The 16893-nt window shown below is 37.4% G+C and overlaps 1 protein-coding gene across 5 annotated transcripts in view; it reads right to left on the bottom strand.

Annotated features, from left to right (window-relative positions):
* KY (kyphoscoliosis peptidase) overlaps nucleotides 1-16893 on the bottom strand; it is a 51867-nt gene that overhangs the window by 19290 nt on the left and 15684 nt on the right. For all 5 annotated transcript variants that reach the window (XM_070945342.1, XM_070945343.1, XM_070945341.1 and 2 more), the window contains 3 exons: nucleotides 15276-15332; nucleotides 5966-6048; nucleotides 1504-1612 (listed from right to left, as the gene is read on the bottom strand). In XM_070945342.1, the coding sequence (XP_070801443.1) occupies nucleotides 1504-1612; nucleotides 5966-6048; nucleotides 15276-15332 (249 nt within the window). The remainder of the gene's footprint in view (nucleotides 1-1503; nucleotides 1613-5965; nucleotides 6049-15275; nucleotides 15333-16893) is intronic.

Consider the following 16893-nt stretch of genomic DNA (forward strand, 5'->3'; position numbering starts at 1 on the left):
GCCATATGACTTCTCCCTTCCAGGATCATGCCACATTTATAGGGGGCCACAGTAAGTTTGTGAGAGGCCCACTCAACTACTAGGCATGTGATCAAATTATCCTATTTCTCTCGTGTATGCTAATTTCAGCAGCATAAATAATTACAATACAGTTTACAATAAATATCAACTTAACAGTAACTATGAGGGAGCCTCTGGGAAAGCAGGCTGCTTAGAAAAATTGCAGGCACCTGTGTTGCCTTTCTCCCTTTCTATTTGAACCTTCTCCCCAGCGGCAGTACGACAAATCACAATTGGGGCCAGAATTTCTGTTATTAAACAAGGTGATGGTTAAGTGAGTTGTGCTTGGTTTTTTGTCAGAATTGTTAAGTGTATCACTGCAGTTATTAAGTGAATCACATGGCCATTAAGCAAATCTGGCTTCTCCCATTAACTTTGCTTGTTGGAAGCTGGCTGGGAAGGTTGCAAATGGCACACATGTAAGCCTGGGATGCTGCAACCATTGGAAATGCATGCCAGTTGTTAAGTGCCTGAATTTCGATCATATGACCATGGGAATACTGCAGTTGTTGTAAGTGTGATCACCAGTCATAAGTCACTTTTTTTCAGTGCTCTTGTAATTCCAAATAGTTGCTAAACGAATAGTTGTAAGTCAAAGACTACTGTGTAGGGTAAGATAGAGGCAGGAAGCACTTATATTTGTGTGTTTCAATTATATATCTTGTTTTTTTCCCCCAAAATACAACAGCTCCCCAAAACTTACAGACATATATATATAATCACCAGTCCTGCTTCCAGTCCTCTTTAGACCTTTGGAGTATAGGTCAATCGTATTCAGTGTAGTTTAAAAAAGAACCCAAGACAATCAGAGATACATGGGTCTCAAAAAAGAGGCATGAGCAAAAAAGGGTTGAGAAGCTTGTTTTAGACCCGTGATGGCAAACCCATGGCACGCGTGCCACAGATGGCATGTGGAGCCATATCTGTGGGCACGCGAGCTCAGCTCCAGCATGCATGCGCACACTGACCATCTGATTTTTGGGCTTTTTGAGCCCACTGGAAGTCGGGAAATGGGCTGTTTCTGGCCTCTGGCGTGCCTCTGGGGTGTGTGTGTGTGACCGTTTTCGCCCTCACCAAGCTCCAAAAAAGCCTCTGGAGCCTGGGGAGGGTGAAAAACAGGCCTACCGGGCCCAGTGGTAACCTTTTTGCTGTTGCGTGCCAAAAGTGGGGGAGCAGGGGAGGTCGCGCAAGCATGCATGGGGGGTGGGGCTTGGGGGGCATTGAATTATGGGTGTGGGCACATACGTGCGCAACCCACCCACCCCATTCTCCCCTTGCTTTTGGCACACAACAGCAAAAAGGTTAGCCATCATTGTTCTAGATTATACTAGGTCCCCCTCAGTCATATATTCCCATTCTAGGCTGTCAGAACAGAACAGCAGGCATAAATACAAGGCAAACAATGAGCCTTACCCACACATTTCATAGAAAGAGACTGCTTACCTATGTGGTGGCATATCCATATCCAAATGGCCCTAACTTTCTCCAGGTCAGTATGTGCTACAAGGAGCAAGTTTTGCACTAATTCTTCCACACTGCTTTTGGCATTCACCTGTAATTTGAGGATGTTAGATAGTAAGGTATTGTCTTAATTTGAAACCAACAGTCACTCGGCTTTTCTTCCCTAATGCTCAGTTCAGAAAGTCCATGCATCTCTATTTGTCAGGTCCACGCCCAGAAAGAAGACAATAAGATCCAATTGAGTTCAATCCTTTATTTTCTAGACCTTTTTTTGGGAAACAGTTTGCAAAATACTTCCCCTCTGCTGCTGCAGATGCACATTTGATCACACAATTGATTTCCTTCTGTCAAAGAAAACACAGAAGTTCATAGTTTGGTTTAGGTTTAGGATAATTTTAGGTGTGATTGGAGGGGGAGGGCAAGCTTATATATTTGTACAAGATTCTAATTAAACATCGAAGCATAAGATTGAACAGGGTTTCCCTTAGTCTTGCTATACTCTCCTTGACTGCCACCCATGTCCTAAGTTTCAAAGACAGCATTACGTTACTGTTATGTGTGTACAGTTTATTCAGGTGTGAGTAGCTATAACTGATTACAATTCAATTATTTTCTTTCACAAAGTATCCTTATTGAAAGCCAGAATTGCTCAATTGTCAGGCCAAGCAGAGATTTTATTAATCTGTAATTTTCTCTATTGGCTGATCAAGACTATATTCTAAAAATTTGGAAGCTGCATAATCAGAAGTATCTCATGGATCCAATCTGGGTCAGACAAGCAGAATGGGTACCTACAGGGGTGGGTTCTAAATTTTTACTTCTGGTTCTGTGGGTGTGGCTTATTTTGTGGGCATGGCTTGATGGTCATGTGACAATTCTTTAGGATTTAGCAGAGGTACTGGTGTACCAGGCTTTTACCTGCTTGCAGAGCTGTACCGGTCTACCCATTTGTTTTTGGAGACACCGGTCTACCCATTTATTTTTGCAGGCCTACTCATTTGTTTTTGGAGGCACTGGTCTACCACCACACTGCCTTTTAACACTGATCAGCTGTAGGGTGTCCCTTTGAAGCCCAGTGGCAAGAGTTTAAACATTTTTTTTTCCTTCTAGCCGATCAGCTGGGACTCAGGAGGCAACAATAGATTGAGGGTGGGGCCAAATAAAAGGTAAGAAGAATGCAGGGGGGGAGTGGGCAGCAGGGCAGGGGAGCGGGGGGGCAGAACCAGTTCAGTGATGTCATATTGTCACCGCTACTGGCTCGGTGGAACCGGGCTGAACTGGGAGGAACCCACCACTGAGTACATTTATTTATTATAATGTACACAATTATTTATTACAAGATGTATGAAGAGGTGGGAAGGTGAGGTGCAAGACGGTGGGAAGAGAAAGGAAGAAACAAGATACAAGATCAACCATATGGTTTTTGCCATACATTAAAAACATTTCGGAAGCTGTAGAACACAACTTCTGAGATCTGAAAGTGGGCATTGCACACCGCCCAGAGGCTACCATATGAGGACAAACTATGTATGTAAAGATCATTTGAAGATGGGAAATGCTTCCAATATAAACTAACAAATCCCCTGCATGGATTGCCTCTGTCTATAGGATTAGACAGGAAGGAAGTTAACCACCAGATTGCAAGAACACAAGTGAGCAGTTAGATAAGGAGACTCAATCTCAGTGGTAGCCTCACACTGCAATAACTTATATTAATTTTTGCAGCTACTAAGATTGTTGGATGAGCAGGCACGAAGGCAGCCAGGGTAGTGATTGAAGCCAGGAAACAGGCCCCTTGTCAGTCAACAGGAATGTTGATTTACCACCTTATCAAGTACTTATCAAGGTGAGGGCAGCACAAGCAAGCAACAGCCAATGACTTAATAACCAGACATCAACATCACAATCAACATCGAAAAAGCTACAAACAACAGGCACCATATAATACCACACACAGAAAAGCCCAAAACAAACTTGAAAGCTCAGAATCTGGTCCTGGTGACCGACCCAGATTGAATCCTGCAACATTATCCTGGGACATGTATATTCATCTTCATTCATGAGAAGTATCTCATTGTTAGGAGTCCTTGGTGCTCTCTGAGCTTGGTTGTTTTCTTGGAGAGATTTCATTGTCTGCAAGAATGTCTGCAAGAAAACACCAAGCTCAGAGAGCACCAAGGACCCCTCATTTCAAACCTGAGCTACAGATATTTTCCTTTATTGGCATCTATCTTGGGTTGTGAATGTATTTGTAATAAATATTTATCAACTTGTATTGAATTACCAATGTGATTTTCTTTGCAAAAGTGGAAATAAATCCTGAGGGTCCCTTTCAAAGTGAGACATCTAAGGAATTTAGAAGAAAACAAAATGTGTTTGATAAGATTTGAGATATTTCTTAAAAAGCTTCTATAGTCTTGCAACTTTAATGATAAAAATGGATGCAAATTTGAAAATTGTTAAGGAGGAAGAACATAAAAATGTCTAGGGAAAATACCTTAACAAAATGACAGAATATATGACACAAAGGCAAAAAGGTTTAAGTTTGGTCCTGGCATCTTCAGTTAAGAGGTTGGAGAGCAGGGAAATTTCCTATTGTGTACTGCTAACAGATAAGGTTGATATACAGTGTTCTTCAGCTTTCCAGCTTCAAGATAGTAGAAATTGGAGACTTGCTGATGGTCAACACAGTCTACACAAGGATAGATGGGAAAATAGTTTTAGCTTGTTCTAAGACAGTTTCTTGTATTTCTAAAATTTAGCAATATGATTGGGAAATGGTTGATGTTTTACCTAATTAGATCAGAACTCATATTTCAAAAATCTCTTTCTTAACATGATCTATGTACAACATGCTGGACTTCAGCTCTTATAAATGCTTTTTGCTCACTTATATAAGAAAAAATCAGCCCATTAAGACAACATCAGATGTGAATGTTTGTCAGAATCAATGGAATATTTACTCTGTCTGCCTCACACTTCTCAAGCAACTGGACCAGTGGTAGGTTTCAAAAGTTTTTACTACCGGTTCTGTGGGTGTGGCTTAGTGGGCGTGGCATGGCTTAGTGGGTGTGGCTTGGTGGGCATGGCAGGGGAAGGATACTGTAAAATCTCCATTCCCACCCCACTTCAAGAAAGGATACTGTAAAATCTCCATTCCCTCCCCAATCCATGGGAAGGTTACTGCAAAATCTCCATTTCCTCCCGATCAGTGGGAGTTGGGACGCAGAGAATAGATGGGGGCATGGCCAGTCAGAATTTTTACTACCGGTTCTCTGAACTACTCAAAATTTCCACTACCGGTTCTCCAGAACTGGTCAGAACCTGCTGAAACCCACCTCTGAACTGGACACTCAAGGTAGTATGCATATCAGGTATTTTTTGAGCAGTTTTTCTCAATGAAAATACAACTTTCATTGGGCTACCATTTTGGACTAGAATAAGTTTGCATTTTTCTTCAAGAAGAGGAAAGGGCTTCCTTAACATAATTGTGAAAGAATGAGGTCAGTATACAACAGAAGATACAACAAGGATGCACAAATACAGATACAGTAAAGCTCTCACATGGATCACTTTTATACTATATTCTGTTCCAGTGGTGGGTTTCAAAATGTTTTACTACTGGTTCTGGGGTGGGTGTGGCATGGCTTGGTGGGTGTGGCAGGGGAAGGATACTGTAAAATCTCCATTCTGTCCCCAATCCAGGGGAAGATTACTGCAAAATCCCCATTTCCTCTTGATCAGCTGGGACTTGGAAGGCAGAAAATAGATAGGGGCGGGGCCAGTCAGAATTTTTACTACTGGTTCTCCGAACTACTCAAAATTTCTGCTACTGGTTCTCCAGAACTGGTCAGAACCTGCTGAAACCCACCTCTGATTCTGTTCATGTGGAACTTGTCTGAAGCAATAGATTGCAGCCATCAAAACTTAGCAAATTGTACTTTATAATTTGTCATAAGTCTGATGACTGTAGCACCTATTTTCTACAAGTCAGATATAATTGCCAGGATCCAAATATTATGAATTTGTGCTGTAGTTCTATTTACTTCCATCTTTCTCCAAAACAGTACTTGTGTGTAAATCAACACTATTGTGCAGTTTTTAATTCACTATGTATCTGGATTAGCTATTAGCATCTCTATAACTCTTGACTAACTGTCAAACATGCTAGTAATTTGGACATACAACACAATTACTGAAATAACAATATATTGTAATATAAAGCAGTTAGTCAGCATAACTACATCAGCATAATTTAAAATAGCGAGAAAAACTAAATAACTAGACTCCACATGAATTCCATAATGTTGCTGGAAATAATTAACACCAGAATCTATGCAATGCAGTAAACACTAATATATCTAGGGCCATGGGTTATATCTATTGTAGAAAGGGTGGCAACTCTGTTTGAGGCATGCTGTTATTACTTTCAGAATTTACTTACCTTTTTTGCATATGCATCCAATTTTTCAAATTGCTTCAGGTCCAAAGGCATAGATTTTAAGCATGATTTGTCCCATGGATAAGCTGGAAATAAACATGCAATCAGGAATAATTAGGATGACCGGATGCAGAAGCTCTACCTTCTTCTGCAATTGATCTCCCTAGATTAATTATTCTAGAAAGAACAAGCCAATAACCTAGTAAATCTAATTTAGAACGATAATAAGGGCTTCTATTCTTCAGGGTTGGTTTTTTTAGTTCACTGTACATATTATGTTAATACAATAAAATGTTATGTAAAATCCTAAATAACACAACTAACAAGTCTTAAAGATGCAGCAGTAATAGCAGAGAATTAGGCACAAATATGACCAAGGAAGGGTATTTGATATGTTTGGGTCAATCTGGCAATAAGAGCAGTGAAGCAAATGTATACTGCTTTCTACTTAATACGTATGCAGTTTCTTGTTCAGTGGCCTTGCTTAGGGCAAAGTAGATGAGGTAACTTGCTCCCAAGCTGACATACTTGTGAGTTTTTGTCTGCAAACAGTACCATTCATATTTATTCAGGTTAGATGTCAGCTAAGCAGAATTGAGTCAGGTGATGGGAGTTATGTCTTACAATGTTAGTACAAAGTCAATATTGCATCAAGTAAGTGCTACTATAGATAGAGACTAGATACAAAAGTACGAAATCACCTACTGCTCAAATTAGATGATCTCTACAACTTTATAAAGAAGAGACAGATTCTACTTTCTTATTTACCTACTACTCTACTTTGTGAGGGGTCTTTGGTGGGGTCCTCTGAGCTTGCTTGTTTTCTCCCAAATGTTTCATTACCCTAACTAGGTAACATCATCAGTGCTAGTAAGGAGTGCTGCTTTCTGTCAGTTTATATTCTGATGTCTTGAGTAGGAAAGGTCATAGACATGCATTAGTTGGGCTGTTTACTGATGGCTCTTTGGCAGTTTCTTGATTGGGTTATTGATTATTTAATTGTTGGCCTTATTGTTACTCTACTTTATTTCTGAGTAGCAAGGACTTTTGTTTGATGCATGTGTTCTTCTGACCACTTGGGGCTAAATCACTCTTGCATGGCTGGCACTGTTGCAGAGATGGCTCAACCTGGATTGGATTTGTAAAAACACACATAATCTAATCCAGCAGTTAGGATCCATGCTACCTTTATTTATTTATTATTTATTTATTTATTAGTTCAATTTATATGCCACCCTTCTCCGGAGACTCAGGGCGGCTTACAATGCATTAAGCAATAGCCTTCATGCTTTTGTATATACCTGCTTAGTAGAGCTTTTTGGCCCCGCCCAAGTGGTGTTCTATTTTATACAAAGTCAGCTTATTGCCTCCACAAACCGGGTCCTCATTTTACCTACCTCGAAAGGATGGAAGGCTGAGTCAACCTTGAGCCTGGTGAGAATTGAACTCGCAGTAATTGCAGGCAGCTGGCAACTAAGTGCTACTTTAACAGCAGCAGTTTAGTCTGCTGCGCCACCAGGCTCTTTCAGATAATTTATCTATTTTAGATAATAGCCAGATAATAGCCATCCTGAGAATTATCCAATGTCATGAGTTTTTAATGTTTTTTCCCTGAGATCTTGTGAAATAACTTTAAATTGTCCTAAGATTCCAGTCCTCCCATATGAATTTTAACTATCCCCATAAATTTGGACTGAATGTAAAAATTGGTTATGTGTTGGGGTGGATGAGAGGAAGTTGATCTTTAAGAAAGGTTGTGCATTAGCAAACACTCATTTAAGTTGAATAGTGCCTGGGGGTCATATGCTGTTCCTATATAATGAACTCCAAGTAGCTTGTATTGCTTTAAATAAAATATTAACTATTAATATATTTTGGTAAGTATAACAAAATAATGTAAGTAACAGCAAAAAGCATAGTAATCAAACATTGCAAAGAGAACCATACCCATCAACAAGCCCCATCCATAGATATAGAATACTTAATATGATGGCTATTTTATGAAGAGTTAGAAAAAAGAGATAGAGAGTAGAAATTGGAAAAATAGTATTATGTATACTGATATATAATAGAATATATTATAATTACAATGTATACACAAATGTTAGAAGTTATAAGATTATGATTATGTACATCTAAATAGTATTATTATTATTATTATTATTATTATTATTATTATTATTATTATTATTAGTTAATCTTTAGTGAGATTCATAGCCTTTGAGGCTGGTTAATAGCTCAGCAGCTCGAGTCCTAACCAAGGACCTAGGAACTGTTAAGGTATTGTCGGAGGATGTAAGCTGTTTCGAGTAAGGTGGTTTTTTGTAGAGTCAAAATGTTCAAGTCCAGCAAATTTAGAATTTCTAAATAGCGGGGTAGCCCTTTGGGTATTGCTCCAAGGGCTCCAATTACAATCGGGACAACACACAATTTCTTTTTCCACAGTCGCTCAACTTCAATTTGTAAGTCCCGGTACTTTGTGATTTTTTTCTTGCTGCTTATCTTCAATTCGTGCATCACCAGGTATTGCAATGTCAATGTACCATACTTTTTTCTTTTCAACTATTGTTATGTCAGGTGTGTTGTGGACCAAGTGCCTGTCAGTCTGAATCCTAAAGTCCCACAAGATCTTGAGTTTCTCATTCTCTAAAACTTTCTTAACCTGATGTTCCCAGTAGTTTTTGCTGTACTCAAATCCAAACTTCTGGCACAATTTCCAGTGAATGATTTTAGCAACACGGTCATGGCGTTGTAGGTAGCCAGTTTGTGAAATTTTGCTGCACCCACTGATCAGGTGGTCAACTGTCTCATCTTTCTCATTGCATAGGCAGCATTTGCTGTTGGTGGTAACATGTTGAATTTTTGCCTTCATGCAGTTTGTGGCTAGGGCTTGTTCTTGAGCTGCCAAAATAAAGCTTTCTGTTTCTTTTTTCAGTACTCCTGATCTTAACCAGTTCCAAGTTAGTTTCTGGTCAGCTTTGCCTTCAATACTTTTCAGGTATTGGCCATGCAGAGCTTTGTGTTTCCAATTTTCAGCTCGCTGCTCAATTACTTCTTTCTTATATTCTGCTTTTGTTTTAGTTGTCTTTAAAAGGCCTCCTTTATTTACTTCCTTAATCATTGGTTCTTCACTTTTCTGGATGTAATCATTCAAGCTGCATTTTTCTTCTTCCACAGTCTGCTTTACTTGTAGGAGTCCTCGACCACCCTCTGCTCTTCGTAAATATAATCGGTCAACATCACTTTTAGGGTGCAAGGTATGATTCATTGTCATAAGCTTCCTTGTTTTTCTGTCCAAATTGTCTAACTCCATCTGGGTCCAGTCAATTATTCCTGCAGAGTATCTAATCACAGCTATAGCCCAAGTATTTATGGCTTTTATGATGTTTCCTCCACTCAATTTGGACATTAATATCTTACGAATTCGCCGAATGTACTTGTTGTTGTTATTATTATTATTATTGGTTAATCTTTAGTGAGATTCACAGCCTTTGAGGCTAGTTAATAGCTCAGCAGCTCGAGTCCTAACCAAGGACCTAGGAACTGTTAAGGTATCGTCGGAGGATGTAAGCTGTTCCGAGTAAGGTGGTTTTTTGTAGAGTCAAAATGTTCAAGTCTGGCAAATTTAGAATTTCTAAATAGCGGGGTAGCCCTTTGGGTATTGCTCAAATATAATAATAATAATAATAATAATAATAATAATAATAATAATAATATATTATTATTATTATTATTATTATTATTATTATTATTATTATTATTATTATTATTATTAATTATTTCTGTGTAGAAAGTATATTGACCCAGATAATACATTGTGAACTAAGTACTTATGGATGTTATAAAAAACCCAAATAAATAAATAAATAAATAAATAAATAAATAAATAAATACCCCATCCAAATATACCACAAGGTGGGAGTACCCTACTAACACAAAGCCTCTTCCCAGAGCTATCTTAAAAAGCCCAGATTTTATAGTTTTCCTAAAACTTAGCAGGATGAGATCTAGAAGAAATCTATTCCCAAAAAGAGAGCCCCAGGTTCAACTCCTTGGGCTCTGTAAATGGCAGTTTCTAAAAGAAGGGAGCCAGCGTAGGTTTGCCATATTTGATCTCATTAGACAGGCAGAGCCCATGGGGAACAGACAGTCCTACAGAAAACTTGATCCTGAAGTATGTAGAGCTTTCAGCACTTTGGGTTGTTGACAATCACCTGGCAACCACGTCAATTTCAAAGTAAAGATATTCCTTGGGAGAACTTCCATATTCTCAAATATCTTTACTCAGATAATTTAGTCAGAAATTTCCAGGTGACAGCGCTATGTAGAGCAAACTGCAATAATGTATTATTTCAGATTGGAGCTTCCCAGAGTTACACCATTCCATATTTTAAAGTTAGGGAGCAAATTTTCTTCTGTACCTGAGATTACAGGGAAGGACAGGTGCTGCCAAAGAAAGCTATAGTGACTGCAGGAGGATATTTTAGGATTTAACCTCATTTCTAGGCTGCAATGAGTGAAGGCAAAATTTCAAGCAAGAAAGGATGGACCTGTGAGCCGCCTAATGTGCTGAGAAGCCATCTGTCTGTCTCAACCAGCACTCAGCACCAGACATCTGTCTCTTTAATAAGCTTATTTGTATATATGGCCTTTTACTGAAGAGAGCTATTACAATAACCTAAAGAGAGCTAAAGCAGATTTATGCATTTAAGAGGTCCCTACTCTGCACATCTCTGAAAATTACTTTTTACCATTTGGGAGCATGGTCATTTTTTAAATTGGTGGTCTGTTTTGCTCTTTGTCAGACTATAGCTGAAAAGGCTCCAAACAGCAGCAGAATTCACAAAAAGTCAGACAATGATCTAAAGATACTATCAACAGCTGGAATTCGGTACCAGGCTACTAGTGCATTGCTAGTGTATTTTTTAAAAAAATATAAATGATGCTGCACTTAAATGGTTAGGTGGCCTAGATATTGGTATTTGAACATAGATCTTTTCAACATTTGTATTTTATTGTGTTTTACTAATCTAGGTGAAATGTTAATATATATTACTAGTCCATGTATGATATGCCATATGCTAAATAAATAAATGCATTTGTTCCACAAAGGCCACATCAAATTCTGGCAGGCACTGTCTATCCCAGTTTCTGATACTGCATTAAAAACTCATCTTACTGCAGTATTTGCTATCTCAGCTAAAACATACACCAAATGTAAAGGAATTTAATTCTACAAAAGTAGCACTGGGAAAGATCAGGTTAGGAACATAAAAAGTTCTCTTAAGTTCTACATTGGATCTCAATTCCCTGAAGGGTTGCAAAGCATTTGAAATTACAACAGCATCCAGATAATTTTTAAAGGTTGCTCTCTATCCACCACTTTCCTCTGACAGACTCAACTTTTGTTTGCCTTTTAAAATCTACTTTGCTTCTTTGTAGAACTGAGCCTTGGTGGCGCAGCAGACTAACGTGCTGTTAAGTAGCACCGGCTGCCTGCAATTACTGCAAGTTTAAATCTCACCAGACTCAAAGGTTGACTCAGCCTCCCATCCTTCCGAGGTAGGTAAAATGAGGACCCGGATTGTGGGGGCAATAAGCTGACTTTGTATAAAAAAGGACACTGCTTGGGGGGGGGGTGCGAAAGCCCTACTAAGCAGGTATATACAAAAGTATAAAGGCTATTGCTTAACGCATTGTAAGCCGCACTGAGTCTCCGGAAAAGGGCGGCATATAAATCGAACCAATAAATAAATAAATAAATAAATAAATAAATAAATAAATAAATAAATAAATAAATAAATAAATATAAATATAAATAAATATAAATATAGAACTACATCAGACCTGGGCTGCAAAATTTCAGATAACCAATATATTTCTTTTTTTAAAAATAAGGTCTGGCAGTTACAGCCATCAGATTTGTACTGCAGAAGTCCAAGGACGTGCAGAAAATGCTCTTTCCTAGGTCAGTGTTTCTCAACCTTAGCAATTTTTAAGATGCATGGACTCCAACTCCCAGGCTTCTGACTGAGGAATTTTGGGAGCTGAAGTCTGCACATATTAAAGTTCCTGGGGAGTGAGAAACACTGACTTAGGTGATGGCAAACAGCATTTTCTGCATGTCTTTGGACTTTTGTAGTACAAATCTGATGGCTGTAGCCTCCAAAAAAAGACTATTGCCAATGTATTACCATGGGATATGCTGGTAAAATACCAAAAATACACACCCTGTGTGTATGTGTGTGTGTGTGTGTGTGTGTGTGTGTGTGTGTGTGTGTGTGTGTAGAAGAACTCCTGTTTTGACTCTGTGTTCTTTTTTTAAAATAGTGTTTATTTAACAGTTTTGTCTTTAAAATCAACATAAAAAACAACCACAAATACGTAAAAACAAAACAAAACATAACAAACAATACATACCATCTAAGGTGATTTTACAGCATTTACAGTGTTCATTAACAACTGGGTATGGTGATGCAGTGGTTAGAATGCAGTATTGCAAGCTAACTCTGCCCACATCCTTGAGTTCAATCCTGTTGGGCTCAAGGTTGACTCAGCCTTTCTTCTGAAGTCAGTAAAATGAGGACCAGTTTGGGGACAAAATGCTGACATTGTAAATCACTCCGAAAGTGTTATAAAACACTATGGAATAGTATATAAGTTTAAGTGCTATTGCTATTGCTATATCTTCCCTCAGATATGTGGGAAAAACAGGCTGAAGGAGGAATAGGAAAACAGAGAAAAACATAACCAAGGAATATCCATTTATTCCGAACAAGTTTAAATCTTCAAGGCATTCTTTCTGTAAGTATTACACATCCCCTGGTTATCAGGGACCTTTTTATTGTCACTAAATACAGGCAACATTCAAAGATGATCTACAAGTTGTGAACTTTTTTTCCAGTTTTATACATAGCTTATTTGATTTGAGAGTTGCTCTTGGGAATTGCCCTTAAAGCAACAGCAACATATAGAGGGAATTTGCACATGGTCTGGCAGAAGCTGTATGTACTATCTTAAGAAATATCAGAAAACTGGTAAGATGCCAGACAACAGGAAGACAGCGGATGTTCTCTCTCTCTCTCTCTGCAACAAGGTAGGGAAAGCATGAAGATCATTATACATGGAATTCCTTTACCAGCAATAAATAGCCATAGGAGACATTTTCTTTCTTGCCTTTCTAGTGTAATTATGAATTGTGTGGCCTCATATGAATGTGTGCATGCTTCTGCTTTTTCCCTCAGTTGTTTGTGTGCTTACCCATATTTGTGCACAAAAAAGCACATGCAGGCTGCAAATGGCAGCAGAAGGAAAGCATTTGGCACCATTCCAATTCACTGCCCAAGAGCCTTTGACATAAGGCTGAACTGATGATGGATTTGCTGGAGTGTTCTTCTCTGTAGTTCCTGGCTGGACTAACCCATTTACAAACTCATTTTTTCTTTCTCTGACATTTTCTGCTGTGCCTGCCATAATTGATTCCATTCTGATTTGTGTTCAGAGAGTTTTCTTGCTGGTACACAGATAGACATATATACAGAAAAAGTTGGTCGGGAAAAATAAAAGTGGGGCGGGAGTGAGTGATTTCAATATGGGTAAAGATGCTATAGCAGATGTTACAAAGATTGCTCTGTAAGCATCTTGAAAACAATGTAGTAATTATCTGAAAGTCAGTATAGTTTTGTCAAGGGCAAGTGTTATCAAACTAACATTATCTTTTTTAAATAAATTCTGGTATTGCTGAAGATGTAACATGTTGATTTTTGCAATGTGTTCAACAGTATATCATATGACATAATGATTAATAAGTTACTTAGGTGTAGGCTGAATGAAGTGAAATTAAGCAGATATGTAGCTGCTTTAGAATCATACTCAATGAATGATCATCAGTGGTTCCTCATCACACTGGAATAAGGTGCTGAGTGGGGTGCCATAAGTTTCAATCCTTGTGCTGTTCAACAAATTTGTTAATAAATTGGATGAAGTGGTGGAGAGAATGCTTATTTGTAGGTGATGCAAAATTGGTAGATATGTAATATTCTGGAAAGCAAGACTCAAAATGTGAAATCTTCAGAGAAAGGCGGCATACAAGTTGAACAAATAAATAAACTTCATAGCTTGGAGAGATGGGCTTAAATTAACAGAATGAAATTTGAGAGAGAAATTCCTACTTTTAATTTAAGAAGCAGAAATCAGATGCACAAGTATACAATGTGAGGAGGCTGACTTGGCAGCAATTATGTTGAAAAAGAGATTGAAATAGTAGTTTAATAAATAAATTTGAGTCAGTAATATGATGTGGTCACAAAAGCAATTTTAGTCTCTATCAACTGAAGGAGAGTTTCCAAATCACAGGAAGTAATCATTCTGTACTGACCAGATTCCACAACTATTGCATCCAGTTCATCCATATGTAAGAAAGGGGCAGACAAACTGAAACAAGTTCAGAGGAAGCAAATAAGAATATCAAACAAAACATCTATGACAAGAGTTTGAATGAATTGGGAATGTTTATAACAGAAAGTGGAGGAGAACTATGATAGCACTCCTCAAATATTTGAAGGGATATAATATGGAAGGTCAAGATGTGTACTTCATCATTCCAGAATATAAGACATGGAATAAAGATTTTAAGTGATAGGAAAGGATATGGTGATTGAATGTAAAACATTTCTAACAGCAGAATCAGAGGAGCCAATAATCTGGAGAGTTGGTATCTTCCATTCCTTGGATGTGTTCCAGTATTTGTCAGGGATGCTTTAATTTGGATCCCTGCAATGGAGGGCATTAGAGTTGTTGGCCAAAATGGACATTTCCAGTTTCCTGATCTCAAGAGTTCCATTTCACACCAAAATAGAACAAAGCTTGAATGCTGACTTTGTCAACACTGGAATTTTTAAAGCACAAGTGTGTCCACTGAAAATCATACTTTTGTTCATTACCAGCAGAAAAGAATTAAGAGAGAATCACAGGGAAAAATATACCTTTAAATACCTTTAGATTGGTTATCTCTGCCAAGAATTTCCCTGCCTTCTCCATATGTTACTTATATTACCTCCATATATTACTTCACATATTGAGAGGAACATTCTAATAAATATTAGGGTTTTAAAAAAAGTTCAAAAGACCAGGTTTCCTAATTCAAATAAAACATTAGTCAATATTTTCTATAGCTCATGTTAACAGATTAAACCATAATTTACTTATATACTTTGATAAACTTAAAAAATATATAAGAGTTGCTGAATTACTGAAGTATATAAATTAATTACACAGCCTTGTAGAAATAAGACAGGCAATATAATGTAGTTACCATGCTGATCTTTCAGTCCAGGTGGGCGGGGACTGCTCTTTCCATTCACTTGAAAACCTATGAAATTGTGAAAAGAATATGAACAATTTGGATAGACAGAAATATGAATACTCTAATATGCTAACTTGGAAAGTTGTAGAAGATTTGGTAGCACAAAACTGGAAAACACCAGGCTGGAGAACCAATTGTAGTTCTTTACTATTAGACCCTCTACAGTCACTCTCCCCACTATAATAACAGATGTTGAGCAGTGTTTGGAACAAAAACATATAGTTTTTTATGAGTATGCATATCAAGGAGTTGATCATGTAATCACTATTTGTGTCATAGCTTTGCAAAATTTTCATCTGAAATGCACCTATTGTTTTACTTAGTTTGCAGTTAATTTTTTTTGCTATTTTTCTTTCCTTCTCAATCTATCCACCTCTTTTTTTAAATTATCAAGTATTACAATAGGAAAGCATCAAAAAATTGATTGGATATAAGTGGGATGTGATTGGAATGTCCAATTGACCAAAATTAGAAAATCACAGTTAATCGTAAATCTCCTCTTCCAATAAATAACATTATTGTGGAGATGGGGGGAATCTAGGACATTAATCTCTCTCATGATTAGATATTGGATACAACTTCTGAAAAACTGATCATGAATTTAAGTATCATTTACTATAGGTGAAAACAGATTTGACCTACATGGAGAATTTACAGTAATGCTTAGGCGTCATAATATCCATTTTGTATCATTCTTCCATTGAACTGAGAGTTTTAATGAAAATATTTACTGTTGACTATATCTGTAATTAATTCTTCTACCTCATAAAAAGTATCTAACAGTATTGCTTGAACAAGGACTTTTGGTAGTGTCCATTTAAGATTTGTCAAGTAAAAGGCACTTCTTATTCAACTCAATATTTTCTTTTTATTTTCCTTTTATTGAAGCAACTTATTTATTCAATTAGGGATCTGTATTTTGCAGTATTTAATCAGTCTTGACTGATCTTTATAGCAGGGTCAAATTTGGCTAATGTTTACGATGAGGGACCTTAAGGAATTCTCAAGGTTGCATACTAGTCTGGAAAAGTATATATATATATATATATATAAAAATTCAGAAGAAGGAAATAGTAAATTACTTCCTAAAACAAACAGCTTTAACAACCCTCAACTTTCATGGACCCATCTAAATAGTTACCAAGAGTCAAATTTACTTAAGGGAAACATTGTAATATTTTCTTACTATGAAGAACATGCTCATATCTCATAGAATTGATTTCTTAATGAGAAGCAGGAGGACAGCCCTAATAATCTATTTGCAAATTAGTTTGAGGCTAATTTGTTTCTTTAATTGGGAAACATAGGCTATCTATAAATCTTTAGAACCAGATTTTTTTTATAGGGAGAAATTGCTCAGAATTAGCTCCTTTTCTGTGCTGTACTGTACTGTTAATTTATATAGTGCTCTCAATTACTGAAAGCATTTCATGTACATTATTTCTTGTCAGCTTTACGACTGATCTATAAAGTAAGTCATTATTGTCCTAATATTACAGAAAGGAGAATTCAGGCTGAAAGGGAGTAGTTGGCTAAAACCAGCTAGTGATTTCTTAGCAATATGCAG

This window comes from Pituophis catenifer, unplaced genomic scaffold (assembly GCF_029215685.1).
Source record: "Pituophis catenifer annectens isolate HBS135680 unplaced genomic scaffold, rPitCat1.0.hap2 SCAF_6, whole genome shotgun sequence".
Taxonomy (NCBI): domain Eukaryota; kingdom Metazoa; phylum Chordata; class Lepidosauria; order Squamata; family Colubridae; genus Pituophis; species Pituophis catenifer.